Consider the following 27,847-nt stretch of genomic DNA (forward strand, 5'->3'; position numbering starts at 1 on the left):
GCAAATGGGCTGGGAAAGTATCTCAGTGGTAGGCCACTGACCTAGCATGCTCTTGGACCCTGGTTCAATCCCTAGCACAAACAGGAGGTGGGGGAATATGCAAATGACAATAGAAGAAAGTAATACAAATATTTAGGTGCTGAGGATCTCAATGAGCAGGCAACTCACCCACTCAGCTTACCTATCAACTCCCTGGGCTGAGCTGTCCTATTGGATCCATTGCATGGAATGTTCTGGTAGGAGGAAGATGAGGTGGTGTTTGCCCAGGACTCAGGGGATGAGAAGCTGAAAGAAGGTGAGTTGCCTTGGTCCTGCAGATCTTTACTCTGAGTTAGGCCATCTTGAGGAGTGTTTGCTTCTTCAGAACAAGGCTGCACTGAGCTAGATGAGATTCTTCTTTGGTACAAGGGCCGACCAGGTCCTCGGGGCTCATACTACATAAAGAAAAAGAGAAAGGACAATTTTTAAGTCAGTATAGCTCATATCACAATCCTACCCCTTTGTGGTTCACAGCAATTTTACTTTATTAAGTAGACATCCCCCAAAATATTGTTTTCAGTGGCTGTGGAACTCTGTCATAAAAAAAAAAATTAGGAAAAAGGCAGCCTTCACTTTGATATGGTATCAGGAGACTTGGGTTCAAAGCTCAACACTGTCCCTTACTATATAGGCCTGTGACAACATACGTCTGATTTGAGATTCTGTTTTCTGGTATGTATAACAGGGGGACAGAACTGGTTGTCTTCAGTTGTAAAATGCTATTGACATTTTAGGTGACTATTAATAGAACAGAACAGAATAAAGTAAGAGTATATAGGATGGAGAGATGTACTCAAAAGTTGAGTCACAGAGTCACTGGCAACTGAGCAGTGGTCATGCTAAACTCATCTCTTGGGCCTTTATAACTTCCTTCTTTCATTTACTTAGACATAATGACAAGATACAGTTGGTTCTCCTTGTCCAACAGATACTTCTGAATGGACTTCGCTTAATTTCTTTTAACCAAAAAAAAAAAATTCATTAACTTTCTTCAAAATGCTTTTCTTTTATGTTTGAAACAAGATTTCCTCCTCTCCAAACTTCATAAATGTGCACAAACCCAACTCTTTATACTCCTGACAAGAGCTACTTGCCAGCCATTTTGAAATGTCTTATATTGTTAGGGGGATATTTCATGTCAGTTCTAATAGCAGGCAGTGCAGTTCTATGAGGTGCCAGCCAACATCTAGACCTGGCTGGCTAGGGCATTTGGGCACTGATTCATACTGGCAGTGTTGCCTGGGCAACATTGTAAAATGAAGTACTCCCAGCACCCACCTCTTAGGAAGGATGAGAAAATTCAATGAGTTGGAAATGTGTAGCATTTAGATTAATTCCTGCCATATAAGAAGGTGGTCACTGTTCCCACGATTTTTTTTTTATTGTTACATAAAAGGTTGCTGTTGGGCTGGGCACTTAGTGGCTCATGCCTCTAACTCTAGCTTGACTCACAAGGTTGAAATATGAGAGTCATGGTTCTAATCCAGCCTGGGCAGGAAAGTTCATGTAATTCTTGAACTGTGTTCAAGTGATAGAGTGATAGCCTTGAGTAAAAAAAAAAAAAAAAAAAAAAAGCTCAGAAACTGTACCCAAGCCCTAAATTCAAGCCCCAGGAATGGCATCCCCCCACCAAAAAAAAAAAAAAAAAAAAGGCAGTGGTAGCTCATGCTTTAATCCTTACTACTTAAAGTCTGAAGTCTGCCAGACTATATCGCCAATGAACAAAATGCTAGACTACAAGCATTACTCAAGTGGTAAAGCACCTGCTGAGCAAAGACACAGCAAGCATGAGGCCTTGGAGTTCAAGTCCCAAGACTGTCTCTCTCCACACACAAACATAAACACACACACACACAAAGAAGGGGGGAATCCATGTTTGATTCACAGATGAGAGTGACTTTCTATTTTCACTTTTTTTGTCAGTCACAGGGCTTGAGCTCTGGACCTGGGCCTGTGCCTGAGCTCTTTAGCTCAAGGCTACCACCCTACCCTTGGGCCTAGGCCTGGGTGTTGTTTCTGAGCTCTTCAGTTCAAGTCTACTGCCCTACCCCTTGAGCCACAACACCACTTCCAGTTTTCTGGTGATTAATTGGAGATGAGTCTCTGAGTCTCATCGGGCTGGCTTTGAACCTCAATCCTCAAATCTCAGACTCCTGAGTAGCTAGGGTTATAGGCATGAGCCACTGCACCTAGCATGAGACTGATTCTTCATTGCTTCTCCCCCACCCCCCCTAATAAACTTGTTATGGTCCATTACAGTTCTGAGAAATCTTTCTTTTTTTTAAACCATTTTTTTTTCTTTTCTTTTTGGTACTAGGGATAGAACCCAGGAGCGCTTTGCCACTGAGCTGCAACCCAGCCCGAATAATCTTTCCTACACCATTGTTTTAAGTGGAAAATGGGTTAAAAAGATGAGAAAGAGCTGATCAGACATAGTAGGATACTTTTTTGGAAATATCATATAGCACAGGTAGACATCATCAAGTCAGTAAAAAGGAAAAAACTGACAGTCCAGGTCCAGACAGCTGGAACTGCAGGATATAATCGGGAGGGAACAGGAGTTGCCTAGCTGTGTGAGCGCAGAAGAAGGCAGTCTTGTCTTCAGGGAGGCCATGTGGGGCCAGCTGCAGCTATTGGATGAGGAAGGTGCGGGTAACACAATGATCTGGTTACCTCCTTTCTCACAGTTTCACTGTTCTTCTGACTCAAAGTAATCTATTCCCAATTTTTTTTGGAGGGGGGGGTCATGGAGCTTGAACTCAGTCTGGGAGCAGTCCCTGAGCTCTTCAGCTCAAGGCTTACCCCTCTTCCCTTGTGCCTGGGCACTGTCCCTGAGCTGTTTTCAGCTCAAGGCTACCACCCTGCCCTTGAGCCAAGCCCCAATTCTCATTTTCTAGAGGTTAATTGGAGATCTCAGGTTAATTGGAGTCTCAGGTTCTTTTGTACCCAGGCTGGCTTTGAACCTTGATCCTCAGATCTCAGCCTCCTGAATAGCTAGGATTACAGGTGTTAGCCACCACGCCCACCTCATTTTTAATTTTATTCTATGAAAGGAAATATTTTTCAGTAGTCAAAATCATTTTGTATGATTCTAACTTTCAAGAACTCTAAATGGCCTTATTAATTTAACCTCAATGTCAACCATGAATTTAACACATAAAATTTCTGTGTCTCAGTCATCAATGAAAGTAGTAAGTACTTCTACTTGCTTCCTAAGTGGTCTAAGGTTCTCCATTCCTAGACAACGGACTGCAACAACTAGTGAAGCGCCTCATCAGATTGGTAATGAAAACAATGGGCTTTTAAAAGCCAAAATGCAGTGTTTCTCTTCATTGTTCTACTGGGAATTGGGCCAGGTCACAACCTGCAAGGACACATTCTCAATCCTTACTGCCGATATTAAAATACAAAACTGTCACTGGCCACAGCCTCAGAAAGAGCAGATTCTAATAGTCTCCTGGAGATATGGACATTATATACACTCAGGAATTATGGTCATGCACTTTATAAGCACTCTTGCTTTAAATAATCAATATACATATAATAGTAGTACAATGAGTAGACGTAGGTCACAGGCTTAGATAAAGAAAAGTCAGAGAGAAACAGAGGCTGATACAAGAGGTCACAACATGGTAGAAACCTCCCCAAATCACAAAACTGACACATACAGCAAGTCTGCAGAACTGCTGAATAACATCTGTAACCGTTTTTAAGTAGTCATTGGCAGAGATGAATGTGTAGATGAACTACAAGATACAATTTCAAATCATAATACAAATGTAACTGATCTTTTGTATCAGAAGAGAGAAATGAAGCTTGAATTTTTTTCCTCCTCCAGAGACATGGCCTCACTGCACAGCCCTTGTGGTCCTCCCTTGTGGTCCTCTTGCCTCCTGTTTTTGTGTGCTGAGATTACAAGAGTATACCACCACACCTAGTTTATTTTTGTTGTTGTTGTTGTTTTATTTTAGTGCTAGAACCGAGGCTTGGTTTCATGCTCTTGCTCAGATTCTTCTATCTACCATTTGAGCTGAACTTGCAATTCTTACATTTTGCTGGTTAATGGGAGATAACAAGCTCATGGATTTTTCTGCCCAAGTTGGCTTTGAACTGCAATTCTCAGATCTCATCTTTAATTTCCTAAGATAGAAACTTCAGTTACTGATCTAAAAGTAAGGTCCAATTTTTTTAGTGTAAAGATCTGATCCCATAAAATTTCTTTTGTTACCATTTTAGCTCTAACACAAATTCAGACATTATATGACTTCAATCAGTTCAAAATAATTAAAATGTACAAGATGCCATTATACATGAAGTCTTAGGAGAGAAGACTCAGAACGTAATTCTTAAAAGATTAATGTCCAAAGACAGACCAGTGCCAGAAAGTATGATTACAATGAACAGAAACTAAAATAGATAATGACACTTGATTCATAATATCTAAAAACAAGGGGAAATGCCTCAGTGATATCTGAGGCCTACAAAGGCATTAACTTATTACTTTGAAAATTGTCTAATCAAGTCTATGAATTAGGCCAGGTCCAGGTAGCTCATGTCTGTAATCCTAGCTATTCAGGAGACTGAGATCTGAGGATAAGACTCTTCTCCAATTAACCATCAAAAAGCTGGAATTTGAGTTGTGCCTAAAGTATTAGAGCCACAGAACCATAGGAAGGAAGGGGAAGGGGAAGGGTGAGGGGGAGAGGAAGGAAGGAAGGAAGGAAGGAAGGAAGGAAGGAAGGAAGGAAGGAAGGAAGGAAAGAAGGAAAGAGAGAGGGGAAGAGTAAGTTTCACACAGCTGATAGGTATGAATTTTTCTTTGGAACTATGTTGTCCAAAGATCTTTCTGTGATACACATGCTAGATGTCTTAGTACCTGTCCACAAGCAGCCGTGGGCCCTAAAAGAAATGTGCTGTCTTAAGAAATTGTTAAAAAATAAAAATAATTCTAGCTAGAAAGACTGAGGAATCTAAATTTAAATTTCGTTCCATTCTTAACCATACCTAACCCACCAGGAATTTCTGTAGGGTGCTTCCCATCCTTTGTACTGCTAAACCATAGAGTGCATCACATTACATGCCATCATTATTTGTCACCTAGATGACTATGACATTCTTCACTATTTTTCTACATTACTTAAAAATAATTACTTTTACAATTAAGTGCATTATTTAACAGACTGTGTGTTGGGGGCGGGGTGGTATTCTTGAGTTCGCTTAACCATGACTGATCTGAAGAACAGGACAAAATCCACGTGTTCCAGTCTCAGCCAAGCAGCTAGGGGCTGCAGCTTACATTGCACCTGAATAAAGAAAGAAATCTCATGGAGGAAAGCCTTAACTTTTTAAGTAGGATACTCTAAAATTTGGAAGTTATAAAAAGGATCAGAATCCATTTCAGGATGTCTTAACCTAAAGGAACAAGAGATTGGGTGTAGCACTGTAGCTCATGCAGTAGCTGAAGAATGAATGAGTATTTTTCAAGTTTCCCAACAAATAATCCCCCTATTAGGGCAGCTATCTTTGTATAATAAAATTAAACGATTCCTCTAATTCTTTTCTTTTAATTAATTTATTTTTTATTGTAATAAAAAGGGTTACATGATATTTGCCAGATAGAAGGTGCATTAATTCACATATATTGATACCCTTTCACATGTCTCGGTCCCCATTACCCTCCCCTTGATTCCTCTAATTCTTATGTTTTTTCTGCTGACCATATATTTTATTTGAATGAGGAAAATAAAAAAGCTGGGCATGGCGGCATACTGCTGTAATCCTATCCCATGGGAGGCTGAAGCGGGAGGATCACATTTAAGGCCATCGGGCTCTAAGCCAGCTTGGGCTACACAGTAAAAACCATCTCTCTAAACTTAAGTAAAAGTTACTATAAGAGATAAAACTAGTTAGACAAAATATGAAAGGGACAAAAAAAAGACCATTTCCATTCACATTAACTGCTAAGCTAACATCTAAGTATTTTTATCCCACATGGGAATAATCTGCCAATATGTCTAGCAATCAAAGATCTACAGTAAGGAAGAAAAGATATTTTCTGTATTGTTAAAGCTTAGAAATGTTTTAAAAGGTGGAAACAAATAGCAAGAACACGAGCTATTCATTCTGAGATGATTCATGCAAAATCACGTTGAACATACAACAGTTACTCTAATGCACTGAAAATGTCGATGTAGAAAAAATATTTTTCCTGTCAAAAAATTTCTTCAGTCTTAAAGAACTCACTGGCAACTGAAGGTACCTATTCATACACTCACAAACATAAAAATGTCAAATATTGAGAAAACCAGGGTAGAAAGATCTTGAATTTCAAAACTAATGACCATTGAAAAAACTCAATGATTAAAGTAGATTACTCAGTGTGACATACTACGTTAGTAAAGTACAAACTTCATAGAACCTTGACATAGTTTATCCCACACATTATGAGCACATTTGAAAGGTTAAAGTGGAACCTTGCGACCCATAGCAGCAGAAATGGTGGAATACAAGCCCAAAGTCTCCCCTTCTACAAAGGAAATTAAATACCCCAAGAGCATTATAAGCAACTTTAGGGGCCTTAGGAATCTACCCGACTGTAGAACCTACAAGAACACTTGATCAAGAAAAAACAAATTTTTTAAGAATAGAAAATTCTGGTCATGAGCCAGAAGTTTGGCCTAGTGGTAGAGGTTTTGCCTAGCATGCATGGAGACCCGGGTTTGATTCCTCGGTACTCATACACAGAAAAGGCCAGAAGTAGTGCTGTGTGATTCAAGTGGTAGAGCCCTAGCCTTGAGAAAGCCCAAGGACAGTGCTCAGGCCCTGAGTTCAAGCCCCAGGACTGGCCAAAAAAAGAAAAGAAAAGAAAATTCTGGTCATGGAAAGTCACTCACAGCATGGAAATTCTTCTAGTTTTTGTGTCTTTGCCTGAAGTCCTCTTTACCCTCACCCTCCTAACTTCCTTTCTAAAGAGGACATCAGGAACTTAATTGATGCCATGGTGGGGTTTCTATTTAAAACATCTCTGTGATTGTATTTAACCTGTAATTGTGCTCTGGCTAAAATCTAACTTAAACTACTTGTAATTCATTAATATTCAAACATTTTTAAAGTTTAAAAAAAGAAAATTCTGTGATAATTACACTTCATTCTATATCTCATCCCCTCTTCTCTAATTCAGTGGCAGCCTTGAAAATAAGGACTTGAACTAACACCAAAAGGAACACAGGAAAATTTTTTTTTTAAATTAAAACACTGGGGAAATATAGTACCTGCTTAGACAGTGTTTAGTCCCGAGTTCAACCTCAGGCCTCCAAAACCCCCAAACCAAAACCAACCAAACAAAACAGAGGTCTTTGGAAATATTTAAGTATTTTATGGTAAAAATCAAGTACACCTTAAAAAGTTTAGCAGAAGGAATTTGACATAACTGACATTTGAGACTTGGCTTCCCTCTGCATCAAATACCTCAGTGTGACAACACATCAGGTCAAGTGACAGGATAAAGAATTAGCTCTTGGAACTGGCCCCTGGGTAGAAAAGCCAAGATTTCTGGGAAGTGCTAATTAACAAATATGTAATTAACAAAAGAAACTTCAAGCAAAAAAACATGAGTCAATGACAGCCATTTCCTTAGATTAGAAAAGACAAAGCTACACGAAGTCCTCAGGGATTGTATCTTAAAGCTTACCAATTTTAATAAGATCTGTCCACACCTATTATTAAATCAGTACTGACTTGTTCACAGTCTCCTAATTCCAACATGAGAAAAGGGAGTAGACTTACCTCTTCTAAGCTGGGGAGTGAAGAAGAAGACACTGTTCGAGATGACAATGGATGAAATGGCTCTGGACCAATAGCAGGTGGATGATTCTGTATCTGTACAAAGGGGTTTTGTGGTGGCCTGTGAGGTAATGGAGGCAGGCCATAGGGAAAGCCTGGCCCTATTAAGTGATTAGGCTGCAAGTTAGTGAAAGTCCATGCACCATCTGGTGCCAGGTATTTCAAAGGGGGAGGAGCTAGGTGTTCAGATGGCAATGAAAAGGGTGAGCTGAATATTGGGGGTGGAAGGCGTGGCTGTGGAAATGCTGGATTGTTCGCTACTTCAATGTCTCTGCTGTTGTCATTAAAAGTAGAAAAGTGGCTACTATGGTCTGTAGTGGATGGGGGAGATGGGACTGCTGGTGGGCTTCTAGCCTGAACTTGTCTATATTGCAAAAGTCTTGACTGAGGTGGTGGCATTTCAGCTAGCTCTCGAGTTTCACTTTGATCACGATGAGATAGCTCTCTGATTAGGTCTTGAAACCTATACAAAGATGAGAATATGAGAAAAAAAAAAAACAAAGAAAAGGAGAGCTTAGGCAAATACGTGTATAATTTCTACAAACTGAACCATAATACTTAGTCATAGGTAGCATTAGTCTCAAATAGGACTGATGCTCAGTAGATGCTGAACTAAGGACACAAAATATGACAATGACTTGATTTCTTTCTTTTCCCTTTGCATTAAAAGCATCTCTTCTACACCAGAACAGGAAGTTATAAATAGCATGATGGAGAGACTTATCCAGAGAATAGGAAACATCTGACATTATATGGCACAGGCCATAAAAATAAGCTCCAAGTTGGGACTAAAGAGTCAGCACTACCTGCTACGGTAAGAAGGCAGAATTCTGTACTACTAAGGGAAAACATATATATTTGTAATTTCTAACTTTTGGCTAATAATTTATTCCTGTCCTTATTCATTCATTGTCAAGAATTACTACTAAACATATACATAAAAATAAACAAATGGGGGCTGGGAGTTTGGCCTAGTGGTTAAAGTGCTTGCCTAGCATGCACGAAGACCCAGGTTCAATTCCTCGGCACCACACACATAGAAAAAAGCCAAAAGTGGTGCTGAGGCTCAAGTGGTTGAGCTCTAGCCTTGAGAAAATCCAAGGACAGTGCTCAGGCCCTGAGCTCAAGCCCAAGACTGGCAAAAAAATTAAAAAAAACAAAAAATAAACAAACAAATGGCCAGGAGTTTGATCTAGTGGTAGATCACGAAATGCCTAGCACGCACCAAGACTGGGGTTTGATTCCTTGGTACCACATACATAGAAAAGGCCGGAAGTGGTGTTGTGGCTCAAGTGGTAGAGCTCTAGCCTTGAGAAAGCCCAAGGATAGTATTCAGGCCCTGACTTCAAGCCCCAAGATTGGGGGGGAAAAAAAAAAAAAAACAGAAAACCACCCATAGATATGGTATGTTTCTCTTGCAGAAGAAGCCACAATCTAAGAGGCCAAACTGATACATGACTCATAGCAGACCATCCATATCCAGAACTTTTATATTTTAGTCAACCAAAGGAATTTTGTAATGTGCTTCAAGAGGGCTAGCACTTGATTTCTTTGAGACAATGTTCCAGCTGAAAGCTAAAATGTCAACTATCAAAAAAAAACAAACACAGGGGATGGCATTTCTGAGGCTGTTACTAAATTGGACTACCTTGAGAATGTTGTTTCTGCTTCATCTTCAACACTGCTGGTGAGCTTCCAGTCTGCCCTCACTGGTGGCTGATGGAGACCCATAGGTGGCTGAGGAAGATGCTGGAGGTGAGGGTGGGGATGGTGTGGGTATGGAACACTGCCTTGGCTGAGATAGGCGTGGTGTTCATTCCACTGCTGTAATCGAGCTTGCTGTTGCCTCAATGTTTCCAGAGCTACACTCCCATGCATGCGGTCTGCAGAAAAAATGGCAATAAATAAACAAACAAATCTGCCAGCATGCATTTAGAGCTTCAAAGTTTATTTTTTTCCAGTTTTCACAACTAGATTTTCTTTACAAAAAAATAGCTACAATTTGGTTTTCCATATTTGCCAGGAACCCAGAGATAAAATAAAGGTAAGTAGCTATCATCATTTAAGCACTTGGAACTAGATTCTGAGTGCTACTTTGTTGTTTTTTTTTTTCTCCCCCTAGTATTACTCTTAAAAATCAGTCTTGACTGAATTAATATTGTATAGTCAATTTCATTTGAATAAATAGGCTCTGAACTTTTCACATGTAGGAGTAATAGGCAAGCTTACCTAAAGCCTCTCCTATAGGCAGTCCTGGGGGATTCTCATCAAGGAAGGTGTTGAGATGTGAGGGAATGATGGGGCTGGGCTGAGCAATGGCTCTCAGAGGACTTTGGCCTTCTTGCAGCATGCCAGGGGGCTGCTGTTCAGGTATCACAGTCTCTGCAGGAGGAGACTGTGGCCGTTGAGAAACTGCATTATTAAAAAAAGCATTGCTGGGTCCTGCTTGATAGGCAGGAGAGAGCTGAGTAGGTGGCTGCTGGGCCTGTGGATTCAACTGGCTTTGCTGTTGGGCTACCTGATTTGGCTGAGGTGACATTTGATTTGGTTGTTCAGGCAAATTATTCTGCTGCTGGTTTAACAAGGTGTGCTGCTGTGCAACTGGAAATGGGGGTCGTGGTAGTTGGGGAAGGGGATGAAAGTGGCGGTTAGGGATTGTATACTGAGCATGAGGGGTAGGAAGAGGAAGATTTATGTGTCTTGGATTGAGATTATCTTTTCGAGGAAATTTGCTATTGGGATAAATAACACTAGGACGTGATTCAGGACTTCTATTCTGTGGGTTTGATTCCAAATCAACCTAGAAAGAAATAAGAAGCAATTTTAGTTGTAGAAAATCTACTTTTTCACAACCCTAGAACATTTAAATCTAAATGTTATCAATAATAACTGCAAAACTAGGTGCTGAATCAATCACAAGAAAAAGTGACCTGTTACATCCCTGTGAAACAACAAACATGAAAGGTAAGCATAATAAAGATAAATTTTCTTTACCCATTAGAACAAGGAATTTACTACAAGGAAGCAGAGTACCTGTTTTGGTTCTGGAGGTTTTTTCTCTGGTGTTCGAATCTTATTAATTTCAGGTCCAGAATTACTTGGATCACTTTTACCTAAAAAAAAATTTTTTTTAATCTTATAAAGTTTTGCCAGTGAATGTAACATTTCCAATGACTATACAATATTTGACAATGTAGAATATTAAACATTATTCACTCATCATTACCAATTTATGTTACAATGTGTGTTTTGTTCTGAAATTTTCAGTTACAGGAAAGAAAATTTACAAATGAAGCAAACAAGGCAGAAACTTAAAGAATAACCTTTGACAACATTTAATGATGGAAATGATCTAGCTCCGGAAATTTATAGCTTCACTTTCTTTTTTTTTTTTTTTTTTTTTTTTTTTTGTGGGGGTCATGGGGCTTGAACTCAGCCTGGGCGCTGTCGCTGAGCTCTTCAGCTCAAGACTACCACCCTACCTTTGAGCCAAACCCCACTTCCCATTTTCTAGAGGTTAACTGGAGATAAGAGTTTCAGGTCCTTTTGTGCCCAGGCTGCCTTTGAATCTTGATCCTCAGATCTCAGCCTCTTGAGTAGCTAGGATAACAGGCATTAGTCTTGTGCCTGGCTTAGCTTCATTTTCTTAAACATACGAAATGATGTAATATCCTGGCTATGTATAAAAGCTACATGTCTAGAAGTGGCATTATGGCTCAAAGACGTAGAGCACTCACCTTGAGCTGTAGAGCTTAGGGACAGCGCCCAGACCCACAGTTCAAGCCCCATGACTGACCGGGGGCGGGGGGGGGGGAAGCTTTATGCTTTATTCATTTGCATTTACGAATTTAAACACTGTGCCAATCCAATTTACTAAAGGAATCTAAACTGAATGCCATGGTTTGGATACTAAAGCCAATCAGTGTTGGTCCCCAGGAGCTAAGGGCTTGGTCTTCATGTGAGGCCCAGTGTGAACTGGTAAAACCTTCAGGGACTAATAGAAGGAAGTTATTAGATCATTGAGTGCCCTTGGAAGAGATAGTGGGGCCCTGGTGTCTAGCACTTTTTTTGCTTCCCTACTATTATATAAGCAGACTTTTTTCACCACACTCCCACGAAGATGTTCTGCACATCACAGGCCCAAGGCAATGGGCCAAGTGACTATGGTCTGAAACCTCTGAGTCCATAACCCAAAGTAAATCTTTCCTTCTTCTAAGTTGTTTATCTCAGGTGTCATAGTGACAAAAAGCTAACATAAAGATATTCTGAAAGAGATGCTAAGTTATAATGCTTAAAGGTAAAAGACAGCAAAGAAATATAACTGGGTATGGATGAATCACAGAGGAAGCAAAATTAAGGCTTAAAAAGTACTATAATAGACTTGAATAATCCCACACCTGTGAAAAGCTTTGCATGTATAAGATTAAACTGCTAATTTGTTTGAATTCCTTAAAGGAATCTTTGATATAGGTGTTTGTTCAAAAATACTCTTTCAGTCATGCCACTACTTTTTAAATGAACCATTATGCCAAAACCACATGAAAGTGAAAAAATTACATATTGAGTAAGAAAAATTTGACCAGCTTAAAGATACAGCAATAAAATCTATACAAAATGAAACACAAAGAGAAAAACATTGAAGGAAAAAAATTAAAAGAAAACCCAACTACTTTACACTATGTATGGGTAAATGGAGTCACTAAAAATGACAAGGTATGAAATAGAAAATAGATCTCAATACGTAAAGTTAGAAATTTTCCTAACTTTATGAAATGTTTAAAAAATAAGAAATATGAAAACTACCCCAAGGTGTATCATAATCAAACTGCTAAAACTAGTATGAACAAAATGTTTATAGCAGCCAAGGAAAAGGATGACATCAATTTCTCACTAGAAACAATGCAAGGGAAAAAACACAGGTGCATCATTAAAGGACTTATATTAAGATAATAACTGCCAAACAAGAATTTTACACCCTGAAAAAAAGAATCTTACCAAAATAAGGGTAAAATAAAAACATTCAAACACATAAAAAGTAAAAGAATTTATTACCAGGATAACCTGAACTACAAGCAATGTTAAAACAGGCATAGGAGAGGAAGGGAAGAGAAAGATTTTCTTTCTTACCACCTGTTTTCCTTCTGTGGTGCTAGGGATCAAACCCAATCTCCCCTGCATACTAAGATCTCCATTTTTCCTAAAGACTTACACATTTCTGATGAAAATATCATCTAGCAAGTTGACTATAAATCCCTGCAACAGTTTTCAAAGAGAAGGTTGGAGAACTAATACTGTTTTCATGACTTTTACTGTTAAGGCCATAATAATCAAGATGGCCTATTTGACAGGAACCAATGGAAGAACATGGGTTTCAAGTTTATAGTAAACTAATTTCCAACAAAGGGGTCAAGGTAGTTTAAATGAGAGAAAGACAGGATTTTCAAAAAAAATTATGCTGGTACAACTCAACATGCATGGACCAAATGGCTTTAGTGGCAGAGTACCAGCAAGAGACTGAGTTCAGATCCTGCTACAAAAGTGGGGGATAAACGACAATCCATATGCTCAGGGAAAATGTTTTCAAAAGGTATTTTCAGAATGTATAAACAACTCTTACAAGTTAATAACACAAGCAACTCAATTTAAAGGTAAGAGACCACAATATGGCAAGTAAACACAATGAAAGGATACTCAATTATCATTCATTAGTCATTAATGATATGCACATTTATACTACATGCACTCAGATACTGACCAGCCAGGGTCAAATTGAAAAGAATGTTAATATCAAGTGCTTCAAGGATGCAGAACATGAAATTTTAAATATTACCAGTGTTACAGTCCAGCCACTTTGGAAAATAATACAACAGTTTCTTATAAAGCTAAATACATGTTTACAAAATGCTCAGCAATCTCTCTACTAGATATTTACCTAAGAGAAATAAAAACTTATACAAGCCAAAAATTAGAGATAATTAACATATCCATCAAAGAAAGATGGATAAACACATTGCAGTGTGTCCATCTAGTGGAATACACATCAACAATGAAAGGAGTAAACAAATGATACATACAAACTAATGAAATAACAAAAGCATGAAGCCGAGTAAACAGAGCCAGATGAAAGGAACTATATTCTGCATGATTTCATTTGTATGGCACACTAAAGGCACAAGTGTGGGACGGGCAGATAAGCAGTACTCAGGGCTGTGTTGGAAGACAGGACTAAGGCAAGGGAGGGACCTAAGAGACTTTTTAAGGTGATGTGAATATCCTGCATCTTGATTTGATGGTAGTTACCGTGTATTTGTTAAAACTCATGAAATTGTATATTTATACGGTCTATAAATTGTAATTCTGAAAACGTTAAAAACCAGTAGGGAATGTTTCCTATTTATAATGACATAAAAATAACTGTATCAACTGTCTTTAATATTAATGCTAGGGCCGGGAGTTTGGCCTAGTGGTAGAGTGCTTGCCTAGCATGCATGAAAATCGGGGTTCCATTCCTCGGTACCACATACATTGAAAAGCCAGAAGTCGTGCTGTGGCTCAAGTGGTAGAGCTCTAGAGCCCTGAGCTAAAAGCTTAGTATATCACAAGAATATATACTAACAAAAGAGAATTCTTGACACCATTGCCACATGTCTCCATGTTCGGGTCCTGTGCCTGGTCTCCTGGCTGTTCTCCCATCAGCATGGTGTCCCAATTCAGCTCTTCATCAAAGCTGAATTGGCTTAGTGGTATTGTATCTGTTGTTTCTGTCATCTCTGGCCTGTTTTCTGACTGTACTGAGTGTGTTTTCTGGTTGCTGGCCTCTTACCTCTATCTAATCACCAGAAAACTAGAAGTGGTGCTGTGGCTCAATGTGGTAGAGCACTAGCCTGGAGAAAAGGGGCTCAAGGACAGAGCTCAAGCCCCACAGCCTACCAAAAAATATAGAAAACCTCATCGTAAACATCAAGCTTACAAAATCTTACCATAACCTCTGTATCTTACCTTTATAATAATAATAAAAGTGTTAAGAATTCTTCATGATTTAAATGACAGAAAAATTAGAAAAAACAATCCTAAGAGGTAATGTTTATTTAACCTAAAAGACCCTTTGAAATAGTGTGCAGCTTGTGTGCATACATGTTTGTGTCATGAAAGATATGAGATTCTCCCTCAAAGACATCTATGATTTAAGCCAGCAATCACAGTGTGATCAGCAATTTCGGAAGAGGAAGCCAAGAACAGCACCCTACCATTTCGATTTTGTTCATGTTGATCCTTCTCTGGATGCTGGTTCTGTGGCTGCCCTATGCTGACAGGTGGGTGATGTCCAAGGCCATAAGGTATAGGAGATCCCCGTCCATGGGTCTGTAACAGGTTCATATTGTAGGCCATTGCTGCCTGATGTGTAATAATTCGAGGATCCACTGCAAACCTACCCTGGTATCCTGTCCATGGTACCTAGGTTAGTACAAGAAATAAAATAATAGCATTACGTATATTTTGGACTGAAAATTGATATATTGCAGTTAATTAGGAAAGAGCAAATACAAGCACATGATTACTTTATCAACACACAGGGCACATGATGATTTTACCAAAACAATAACTGTAAAGCCAATGCTACTTAAGAATAACAATTGGTAAAATCATTTCTATGTCCTAATTGGTCAAAAATTGGCTTCCATAATCTTTAACATGTAAGAAAAAAAAAGGATTATTTTTGAGTGGAGAAGAAATTAAGGAGTTAAACTTGGTAATTATTCCTTGAGGCACTTAGTTTATATTTTTGAATAATTTTCCCTAAAATGTACATAGCACCATGAAAATTACGGGTTTTTGTTGTTTTTTTTTTTTTTTGCCAGTCCTGGGGTTTGAACTCAGGGCCTGAGCACTGTCCTTAAGCTTTCTCAAGGCTAGAGCTTGAGTCACAGCACCACTTCCATCTTTTTCTATGTATGTGGTACCAAGGAATAAAACCTGGGTCTTCATGCGTACTAGGCAACCACTCTACCAGTAGGTCAAACTCCTGGTCTGAAAATTACTTTTTAACTCATAACTATAGTTATATAGTTAAACAGACTGAATAAGAAAAGAGGGGGAAAGTTAGAAGAATATAGATTAAGAAGTGGAATATCATTTGATATTCCAACGTGCCAAGAATAACCTAATCACTTAATGGTCATTTCCTGCAAGCAAAATGCAAACATATCATTATTTTAATGAATGTCATTAATTCAGCTCTACCTTAAAATATAGAAACAGAAAACCAGTTTGCATATGTCTAGGTATATAATCTCAGCACACGAATGCAAAAGGGGCAGACATAGTGACTTAACTATTTTTTTTAAAGATAGTCCTAGGGTTTGAACTCAGGGCCTAGGCACTATCCTTGGACTTTCTCAAGGTTAGCACTCTACCACTTGAGCCACAGCACCACTTCTGGCTTTTTCTGTGTATGTGGTACCAAGGAATCGAACCCAGGTCTTTGTGCATGCTAGGCAAGCACTCTACCAATGGGTCATACTCCCGGGCACCCCCTATTAGTTTTACTACAATGTAATTCTAGATATAGACTATTAGAAATCTTACATAATAAAAGCTTCATTGACCTCATAAGTGAAATAGAAATCCTAACAGACTTACTAAATAAAGTAGATGATGTATCGTGTTGCCAAGCTGTCTGGGAAGAAATAACTCAGTTGAAATCTAACATATAGGAGAAACATAAAATCCATGTTCTTTACTGTGAATTAACAGGGCAAACATGGCTATGAAACATTTGCAATGAAGCAGTTTCTAGGATGTGGGCAGGGGTGTCAAAGATCACTGGCACCTATGCCAGTAATTCAAATTCTTCACCTAAATTTAAAAATGTATGTATATATATATATATATATATATATATATATATATATATATATATATATATATATATTTCCTACGCTAGCATTCCTGAATTGGGAAATTCTCAAATTTACTGTAAAATTAAGAAAATTACCCAAAGATCCAAAAATTTTGAAGGAAATAAAAATAGTTTATATATAGATCGAAGCCCTCTAGAAAAAAAATCTATCATCTAAGCAAGGATATAGTAATGTTTGTAAAGTAGTAGTCATATTTCATAAGGCAGAGATTTATCAGAAAAGCCAAATCAACAAGATTTGATTTTCTATGTACCTCTGCCTCCACCAATAAGCTATTCCTTAGTATGTGATTTATATAAGGACCAACTGCAAAAGACAAAAACAAACAAAAAAACCCCCACTGAACAAAGGAGCTACTTACTAGCTGTTAACTTTCAACCAAATTTTCCTCAGAAAAAAGTTATTTCAGAAGACTACTGAAGCTTCTAAATCAAAACATCTAATTCACAAACTTCTTTGTAGTCTCTGATAATCCAATAACAAATTGTGAAGAACAACATACATTTCTTTGGTCATTTCAAAATTTAACATTAAGAGTTACTTTAAAAGGTGCTTACAGACACCAGCTAAGAGATTGGGAAAGCTGAAGCACAGTTTTATTAACATGTGCAAGACAAGTACTCCCCAAAAAGAGGTTGGCAGAATTATCACTGCTTTAGTAAAAAGTATTTGCTGTATATGGTAAAGAGTATTTCAAACATCCACTTACAGGTAAAGGCACCGACATAACTACATTCCCTCCATAGACAGCAGGTACATAAAGAATACTTGTCCCAGTATGAGGATCTATTCTTTGAACGGGGCTTGGAGATTTTCCCAAGTTTGGGTGAGGTCCAAGAGGGGGTGGAGGAGTGTATGCTCTAATAGGATTGCCAATAAGTACAGAAGGATTGGGCTGAACTGAAAAATAAACAGAAAAAGGATGCACTCAATAACTATACAGTCACCTAAACAAAAATAGTTTGAATCATTCAACAACAAATAGACTTCCCAGGTGTGCCACAAAATATCTTATAATCAAATAATTATCAGCATGGACAAGTAAAGCGTATTAAGAATCATAACCATTTTACAATGTTTTCTGTACAAATATTCCTTTTATTAATTAGCACGACTTTAGCTTCTGATGAATGAAAAATACCAGACAGGTACTAAGGCTTACATCTGTAAGCAATCTGCTTAATTCTAGCTACATCTAGAAGGCTGAAATCAGAAGGATCTTAGTTCAAGGCTCACACTTATTATTCCAGTAATGAGGGGAAGCATACAACAGGTGGAGAGTGATCCAGGTGTCATAAAGTAGGTGGAGAACAGTCCAGGTGAACAAACTCAAGCAAAAAAGGCCCTAGCTTAAAAAAAAAAAGAAAAAAAAGCTTAATGGTAGATTACATACCTGGTGAGAATGAGGACATGAGTTCAAAACTTACTATTGTAAATACTGGAGAGAGACAGATATAGATACAGAGACAGAAACAAGAGAGGGAGGGGCTGGGGGAGAGGGAGGGAGGGGTTGGGGGAGTGGGAGGGAGGGAAGGAAAGAGGAAAAGAAGGAGAGAAAAAGAGAGGGGAAAAGCTAGAACCAAGCAAGCACATGTTCCCAGGAACACATGTGCTCCTTTGGGGAGCAGAAAACACAGTTCCTAAGGGGAAAAAAAACTGACTTGCAATTGTAACATAGCCCATACAAAAATAAAACTAAGTAATCATTACCTTAAAAAGAGAACTCTGCAACATTTAAAAACATTCAAATAAACTTTATCTTGAAAATGTATATGACCTGACATTTGTAGAACAGAAATATTTCTGTTGCACCTAAGGCTTAAATTTTCCTGCAAAACTTTGGAATATATATGCACTGGTTAATACACATGATGACTAACTTTCAGAAATGACATGCCAATATATTGACAAAAAAAAACCCCAGCAAATTTCAAAGTGACTACGACTGCATACAAAAAGAGAAATGAGGCAGAGGTAAAGAACTGTTTTTCATGGTAAAATTTGGGATCTCTTTCTATCTGTCCCTCTGTCTGTCTATCCATCCGTCTGTCTGTCTCCTCTTTAGAGACAAGGTCTTCTGGTCTAGGCTGGCATCAAACTCATGATCCTTCTGCTTCCACCTCACAAGTGCCTAGCTGAACAGGATATATAGCTTACATAATAAAAGCAAATTTCTTTAGGATTAATTTTTTTACCTACCAATTCCATCATTCTGGAAATGTTCATTCTGGGTAGGAAGCAGGCTTTTCCCCTTTAAAGAAAAAAATATATAATCTAACTTAGACATGATTAATATTAGAGAATAAGAATTCTTTTTACTAATCATATGCAAATTAAATAAATACCAGCAATTAAAATGTAAAAACCTGTGAGTCAATAGTCAATAACTACTAGATGATTAGAGACAAATTTCTTTTAAAGTTGAGGTCACTGCTACCTTTGGCACTCAATGTCTCAGTTTCAAATTAAAGGTGCCTAAACTTCTCTTTTGAATGAGTTTCTAAGATAAAAGTAGTATGCAGTCAACATTAAATTTGAATTCAAATCCTTTTTTAACTTCTTTATAAATTTTCTAAGAATTAAATTATGAAACATAAAGTGTGTTTTTCAAAGAAAAAAACGTCAAACTTCTATTTGTGAAGAGAACCTTGAAAATAGCAAAGGAATTTAAACATGGTTCAGGATTATGATATATGCAGTATGATTCATAATATCTTAAAGTACAAAATTTTCTAAAGGAAGAGGAAAAGAGGTACTGTCCTAATTTGTTTGAGAGAAAATCCAGCTAATTGCTAGGAGCAATTTGAAAGTATATACCAGGCATCAAAAATGCACATACTTTAATCCCATAATTGCAGTTCCATGAATTTATCCAATGAAATAATCATGAATTTGGGAACAGATGTTCATTGTAGCATGACTTAGATGTGTGATTAACGTTAGCAATCTAACAATGGAGGGCTTATTAAGTAAACAATGGCAGACTCATATAAATAGCATATTAGTCTACCATTAAAAGTAATGTCAGGCTGGGAATTTGGCCTAGTGGTAGAGTGCTTGCCTAGCATGCACAAAGTCCCAGGTTCGATTCCTCGGTACCACATTCATAGAAAAAGAAAAGCTGGGAGTGGTGCTGAGGCTCAAGTGGTAGAGCTCTAGCCTTGAGAAAGTCCAAGGACAGTGCTCAGGCTCTGAGCTCAAGCCCGGGACTGGCAAAAAATAAAAATTTTTTAAAAATAATCATAATGTTATTAAGCTGAGTAATTCACACACATAAAGAAAACTAGTCAGGAAACTGAGACAAAAGGATCAGTGTTCAAAGACAGTCCAGTAAAGAAAGTCAGGGAACTTATCTCCATTTAAGCAGCAAAGCTGGCCTAGAAGCTCAGCTCAAGTGGTATAGCACCAGCTGATTAAGCAAGGCAAGCATACATGCAAGGCCCCAAATTCAAACCTAGAACCAACGCTGGGGGTGAGCAGAGAGGAAAAGAAATATGTGAAATATTTGAAGAGACACTACTTCTGAAGTTCTGGACTTTCAAAACATAAAAATGAAACTGTTCTCTTCCTATTCGCTAAATGTAACTGATACATATATAGCCAGAAGAGGAAACGTGACACACTAGAAAACTGACCTCTAGATCCATGCACATTTAATTATACATGATACCTGGGGCCTAAGTAAAGAATGAATAATGATTACAAGAAGAGGAAAACCTCTTTCCTAACAAAAGCAACAACACTATGATGTTTCATTTATCTACTTATCTGTCAGAATTTAATACTCTGGAGGTTTCAGGTCAATTGGTTAATATGTACAGACAAAAATATCAAAGATCTAACTGAAAAGTCAGAAGAAAAAATAGCTAAATCTAGTTGGCCTATAAGACAGAAGAGAAAAATTTTCACAGCAATTGACACCAGATTAAAAAAAAAAAGGATAAATAAAAAATTAAGAAAATCAACAGGCACGGTGGTTCATGCCTATAATCCTAGTTACTCAGGAAGCTGAGATCCGAGGAACAGATTGGATCGTGGTTCAAAGACAGCTTGGGCACTAAAGTCTGTGAGACTCTTATCTCCAATCAACCACTAGAAAACCAAAAGTGGCACAGTGGCTCAAGGGGTAGGGTAGTAGGCTTGAGCTGAAGAGCGCAGGGACAGTGCACAGGCCCAGAGTTCAAGCCCTACAACTGACCAAAAAAAAAAAAAAAAGAAAAGCAAGAAGAAGACAGGAAAGTGAAAGGCAGAAGACACAGAAGTAAGGGTATGATCAGAAGTATAAGCATTACAAGAAGAACAGAGAGTAGCACACACTGACAGCAAGGAGAGCCCATGACTAACAGGTAAGACAGTTCCAAGACATAAAGAAGCATTTAAATTTCTTAGCCTCTAAAGCTATCACACTTAATAAGGGACACTGCATATACAATTTACATGTGCACAATCCCTAGGTCCTGTGAATTAATAAGCCGTGTTATATGACTAAGGGTCCAGATACAGTTCAAGTTTGGACTTAAAATAGAGAGATTATCTTGGACTATATGTGTGGACCCAAGCTAACAACATGAGCTCTAAACCCAGAGCAATCTTTCTGATGGTAGAGGTGGTAGAAAGTAAGTCAGAGATTCTGAGAGAGAAACAATCCAACACATTGTTGCTGGGTTTGAGATTTAGGAGGCACTTTTGAAAACCACAAAACCTGATATCTAGCAATGAAATGAGGCCACTAGTCCTATAATCTCAATTGGATTTTTTCACCCACCTGTAAGAAACCTAGGTAGTTAACACCTTGGTCTCAAGTTGGAGAAACTCAGGGCAGAGATATCAACCAAGTCAATCCCCAACATCTGACCCACAAAACTGTACGGTGATCAATTAGTGCTTTTTCAAGTCGCTATGTTTAGGATAAGTTATTAAAGCTGGGTTTGAATTTAGGGCCTTGTGCTAAGCTTCATTGCTCATGGCTTGTAGTCAGTCTATCAAGTTTAGTCAAACCTCTAGCCCTGGCACTTTTCTGGTTAAGTGAAAATGGAGTCTCTCAGTCCTTTTTGCCCAGGGATGATTTCAAATCAGTTCTCAGTTAGAGTAGCCTGACACTTGGCCACATATGAATAATAACTTTAAATAACCAGATATATAAATAATTTTGTGAGCTAGTGATACAGAAAATAATAGAAGACGTCTATAGGATCAGTGAAGATGATTACTTTGGCCTTAAATGACACTGCCTCCCACTTGCAGAAAAAAAAAAACAACAACAACAACAAAAAAAAAACACTATATTACACTTTGTTGAATGTGTCGTAACTATCACTCTCTTGCCAGGTACTTACTGAGCACTGACTATGTGTAATATTTGAGGCCAGGCATTATGGGCCATTAAAAAAAAGACAAAAACAACAAAAAAAGTGCTATGTGAAGCTATTTCTTTTCTCTTCATTTCCCCTTATGGCTTACTGTATCTGAATGTGGTACCTGATATATTTTATCTGTTTATTTGAAAAAGGGAAAGTGGGAAGGGAGGGAAAGGAAGTGGGAGAAAAACCCGGGAAGGGGTAACAATGTTCAAGAAGTAATGTACTCTCTACCTAATGAATGTAACTGTAAAGCCTCTGTGTATCACCCCAAAAATAAAATAAAAAATAAAAAACATAGGAAGCCCAGTGCTGGTGGGCTCACATCTGTAATCCTAGCTACTCAGAAGGCTGAGTTCTAGGACCAAGGTTCAAAGCCATCCCAGACAGAAAAGTCACATGACATGGGTCTAGTTTACCTAGGCCTCCTCTCCTTAGACCAACCATATGACCTGGTAGACCTACAAGGTGTTTTGCAGCTGTTTACTCCCATCAATAATGCCAACCACATTAAGTATATTTTAATTAAACTAAGAATATACAACCTAGTAATTAACATAAAAAAGTAATTCTCAGCTTAAAATCTATTTAGCTGAAATACTTTCAAAATAATATGCCATTTTGTATGTGTGCATGCGCGTGCGTGCACATGCATGCCTGTGCATGCACATACTGGTACTGAAGTGTTGCCCTATAGCTTTTCTAGTCAAAGTTGACATTCTACCACTTGAACCACAGCTCCACTTTCTGGCTTTTTGCTGGTTCACTGGAGTTTCATGGGCTTTCCTGTCCAGGCTGGCTTCAAACCATGATCCTAGATCTTAAGTTTCCTAAGAACCTAGGTTATAGGAATGAGCTACTGGTCCCCAGCTTAAGCCACTCTTTATTGCTTACACATTTGTGTACTGAAGTTGAACAATCATGCTCTTTTAATTTACATTAAGAATTTTAATAGCAAGCTAAAGACACAAACGCACACAGCCACCAGAGCAAATACTACACATGCCATTGTCTGAGACAATGCTAAGAAATTTTTCAGGCAGTCTAGTAAATAAGCCAGCTGTCTCTGCCCAAAATAACTATAGCACAAAAGTGGAAATGGGCTTGATTCCTCACCTCCACTCCCTCTGACTGTAATTCTTCCATACAAAAAAAAGTCATAGATAAGTCATTGTGACAAGTCACAATCACTTAATTGTCAACAAGTCAGGCAAATTGCCTCAGGTGTCAAATGTCACTTGACTGAGTCATCAATAAAAATCAGAACCATCTGTTTATATAAATACTGCTGTTCTAAAAAGATCTTTGTAAATGATATGTTGCAAGGACATGTTTTTAAGTTGTGTTGTTTTATCCCCTCTTAGCTGATAGCTACACGTCTACTGGCAGGGGGTCCTGGGAAGTTAAGAGTACACAAAGAAAGGATGCTGGTGCTTAAAACTCCTTGAGGATGATTATGGAATAAAGATGATTAAACTATACTGTCTTCTCAAATCTAGAAAAATTGTTTGCAGAAAGCATTGGCCACCATATCAACTTCAACTCCAATACTTAAAAAGTAACCTGCAGCCCAGAAAGCCTTTGATAATAGAAGCATTCTCCTCCTGGAACCTCTCCAGTTCCATTAACAGGAACTCTACCTTGGGTGGTGATTGCTGCTGCCTGCTGCCGTTTCCTGAATGCTGCAGTCTGAGAGCCCGAGGAATAAACTCAGGAGCCAGTGGATTCAACACATATGTCTTCTTTAGTTCTAATGCTTCTAACTGAGCCTTGATCTGTTCAAATGTGATCCCATGGAGGCTATGATTTTCATGACACAGAGCAATAAACCGCTCCCAAAACTTCCTACAGAAAATAAGTTGAGATCAGGTTACAAATTAATTGGTGAGATCACAGAAACAAATATACAAATCTAAAGATAATTTCAAATTCTGTCCCCAGCTAAAGCCCTAAATCCAACAGCCATCTGACTAAGACCAAATCAGAAGATTTCAGAAGTGTGATATTCAAACTATAGTCAGGCTTAATACAAAATGAACGGCTCATCAATGTAGGTAACAAACATGATCAATGTTAAAGTAATGAAGAATGAGTAAGGAGTAAGCAACATGATTTCAAAACAGGAGGTAGCTAAATTTATAGGAGACTTGCACATCTAAGCAAACTTGCATATATACAGGTAGATCTAAATACAGTCATGCTCTACATTATGACTGCAATAAACAAGAACTGCAGACACAACATGGTTCCATAAGATGTTATCATGTGACATCAAAGGTTCTTTTAATTTGTATAAATATTTACCATATAATGTCCATATGACATGAACTCACCAAACAATGCATTTCTCAAAATGAACCATTAAGCAATAGTGACTGTATACACACATATGCAACTTGAATTTATATGTACATTAGTATGAATTATAGGAGTCTGGTTCTAGATGGTTAAGAAAAGCAAACTAGGATTATGCTGATATTTAGTCAAATGTGGCTATTCATCAAAATAATATTTATTAATTAATTTCAGATTTTTAGATTCAGAGTGCTACATTAAAGATAATTCTAGCCAGGTGTGGGTGGCTCATGCTTGGAATCCTAACTGCTCAGGAGGCTTATCTGAGGTTCGTGGTTCAAGGCCAGCCTGGGAACAAAAGTCCAGAAAACTCTTATCTCCGATTAACCATCAGAAAATTTAAGCTCTGACTCAGGGGTAGGGCAGTAGCCTTGAACTGAAGAGCACAGGGATAGTGCCTAGGCCCAGAATTCAAGTCCCACTACCTACCAAAAAAAAAAAAAAAAAAAAAGAAGAAGAAAATTCTTCCTTATATTTTCTCTTGTGAATAGAAGGAACAAAAAAATGTAATTCCTTCAGAATGTTCCAGAATTGAAAATGAAGCTTTCTAATGTGCATTTCTTAGCAACCCATACTTCCTATACCTGAATGATGATTTTGTTAGTCTTAATTCCTCTCTTTGTCCAACAGTGTTCTCATGGGTAAAAGGGGAAAATATTATCATCATGCTTACAATATTGAAAATGCTTTATTCCTCACTCCTAAACTTAGGGATTTTAGATATTGACTTACAATTACTAAACAAAAACACAAGCATAAAGGATGGCTTTCAGTTTTTTACCTTTACCTTAAGGACCACTGAAAATACATGAAAAGGGAAAACCTCTGATGACCCTGGATCACATACAGTGGTGTATATGTACAAATATGTAAATATACAAATAGACACACACCACGTTAATAAAATGTGCTCATAAAGAAATCCAGCTAGGGCTGGGAGTTTGGCCTAGTGGTTAAAGTGCTTGCCTAGCATGCATGAAGACCCGGGTTCAATTCCTCGGTACCACATACATAGAAAAAAGCTGAAAGTGGTGCTCAGGCTCAAGTGGTAGAGCTCTAGCCTTGAGAAAGTCCAAGGACAGTGCTCAGGCCCTGAGCTCAAGCCCAGGACTGGCAAAAAAAAAAAAAAAAAAAAAGAAATCCAGCTAAAGCAAAGACCTTCTCCAAATGTGGTGGTCTGGAGACAGTCTCCTGTGCTACCTCCTCCATTGAGCGCATTTGTCAATTTGAGGGAAAGGCAACACTAGGAGGGAGAAGAGCTGGTCTGGAGGAAGTCAATGTGACATGTGTGTATGTATGAGTGAACAACAAAACAGCTTCAAGATTGTGGGCAATGATTTACACTCTGACTCACACTGCCCACTTCAAGTGTGAAATAGAATAGACAGATACACATTGCAAGGTGGCTAGGATCACTGAATGATGTGCTATGTACAGGGTACACAGCCAGCACCTGGTTATGCTGACTGCTGTCAGTAAATGGTAGCCACAATGTTAAATTTGCTAGTAAGGGAAAACCAAGCTCACTCTATTCATTTCAAACCAATAGAAAAATTGTTTGAAAATAGAACAAACTAGGGGAGAGAAGAGAAGCAGAATGTCTGGGAGGGGGTACTAGCAGTGTCTGAGGGCTGAGCAAAGAAGAGAGTGAAGATTGAATACTGTCAAATACATCATTTGTAATTATGATGACTGAACAGTGAAATCAGTTTGTTTAGGGGGAAAAAATGATGGAAGCAAGAGAATGAGTGGAGTACACTGTAAATGTGTGCAAACATCACAGTGAAATACTCTTCCCTTTTTTTCCTGGCCTGGGGCTCAAATTCAGTGCCTGGGCATTGTCCCTGAGCTTCTTTTTGTTCACCATATGAGTCACAGCACCACTTCCAGCCTTTTCTGTTTATATGGTATGAATCAAATCTAGGGCTTCATGCATGCTAAGCAAATACTCTACCAGGAAGCCACATTCCCAGCCACTATCCCCTCTGTTAACCGAAGTAAGATAATAAAAGAAAAATTTACACACAAAATAACTTAAAACTTAAAAACAAAGGGGACCAGGAATTCGGGCCTAATGGGAGAGTGCTTGCCTAGTATACACAAAGACCCAGATTTGATTCCTTGGTACCACATACATAGAAAAAGTCAGAAATGATGCTGTGGCTCAAGTGGTAGAGTTCTAGCCTCAAGAAAGCCCAAGGATAGTGCTCAGGCCTTGAGTTCAAGTCCAAAGACTGGCAAAAATAAATAAATAAATAAAAACAAAAAAAGAACACATAGCTGACTTCTAACGAATATTCAGGACAGTCGACAACCACTTTTTACTATTCTGAACTTACTATGACAGGTACTAGTGAAATATAAAGCCAAGCACAGGACTACAGTACTTAGAAGGCTGAGGCCAGCCTGGACTATATAACAAGAGCTCTTCTACTTCAACTCCCAGAAAAGTAATTCCTAATATATTTTTTTTAATGAAACTATATCTAAATTTATTTTCAGTTATTTTTCTAAAAGAAAAAGTTAACAGTTTTTTAGTACTCCAAAGTGCCAATCTTACAATACTGGCTTAAACAATTTAAATTTCTGTTAATTAGTACAAATAATAAATGTATAAAGGAATATTTTCAGTAGATACTTTGACTACACTTCAGTAAAAATTAGTCCTCATTACTACAGTCTAATGAATACTAATGATGCTATTGAAAGACAAGTCAGGTCTACTTCTAATCTGATAGGAAAAGAATTTACACTGAGAAGCCTTAAGAGAAAATTACTACAGAGGAAAACTTATCAAAAATCAAAACTAATATAGCAATAAAGAAAAAAAAGGAGGCAGCATATAAAATTTAATCTCTAAAGCATGCACACGCACGTGCGCACGTGCACACACACACACACAAACACACACACCTTAAAATCAGATGGTATGGACTTTATAAGTTATTCTCATTTAGTTAATCATCTGTCTTCCTCTCCTATCAAACAAGGATGGACATTTTTGCCTATTTTCTTCATTAGTATGTATCCAGTGGTAAGAAGATGCTTAGAACATTGAAGGCATTTAGGAAGTATCTGCTAAATAATTTCTGAGTGAATGACTACAAAATTATGCATATTGGGCTGAAAATGTGGCTTAGTGGTAGAGTGCCTACCTAGCATGCATAAAGCCCTGGGTTCGATTCCTCAGTTCCACATACACAGAAAAGGCCAGAAGTGGCCCTGTGACTTAAGTGGTAGTGTGCTAGCCTTGAGCAAAAGAAGTGTAGGTACAGTACCTAGGCCCTGAGTTCAAGTTACAGGACTAGCCAAAAAAGAAAAAAATATTATTAA

At 38.1% G+C, this 27,847-nt stretch overlaps 1 protein-coding gene across 6 annotated transcripts in view; it reads right to left on the bottom strand.

Annotated features, from left to right (window-relative positions):
* Positions 1 to 27,847, bottom strand: part of Helz (helicase with zinc finger) — a 129,940-nt gene that overhangs the window by 7,670 nt on the left and 94,423 nt on the right. For all 6 annotated transcript variants that reach the window (XM_090349892.1, XM_090349896.1, XM_090349891.1 and 3 more), the window contains 9 exons: positions 23,800 to 24,004; positions 19,002 to 19,053; positions 17,512 to 17,702; positions 15,129 to 15,336; positions 10,915 to 10,994; positions 10,111 to 10,681; positions 9,530 to 9,764; positions 7,825 to 8,344; positions 182 to 434 (listed from right to left, as the gene is read on the bottom strand). In XM_090349892.1, the coding sequence (XP_090206018.1) occupies positions 182 to 434; positions 7,825 to 8,344; positions 9,530 to 9,764; positions 10,111 to 10,681; positions 10,915 to 10,994; positions 15,129 to 15,336; positions 17,512 to 17,702; positions 19,002 to 19,053; positions 23,800 to 24,004 (2,315 nt within the window). The remainder of the gene's footprint in view (positions 1 to 181; positions 435 to 7,824; positions 8,345 to 9,529; positions 9,765 to 10,110; positions 10,682 to 10,914; positions 10,995 to 15,128; positions 15,337 to 17,511; positions 17,703 to 19,001; positions 19,054 to 23,799; positions 24,005 to 27,847) is intronic.

Source organism: Megascapheus bottae, chromosome 17 (assembly GCF_031878675.1).
Source record: "Megascapheus bottae isolate mThoBot1 chromosome 17, mThoBot2.hap1, whole genome shotgun sequence".
Classification (NCBI taxonomy): Eukaryota; Metazoa; Chordata; class Mammalia; order Rodentia; family Geomyidae; genus Megascapheus; species Megascapheus bottae.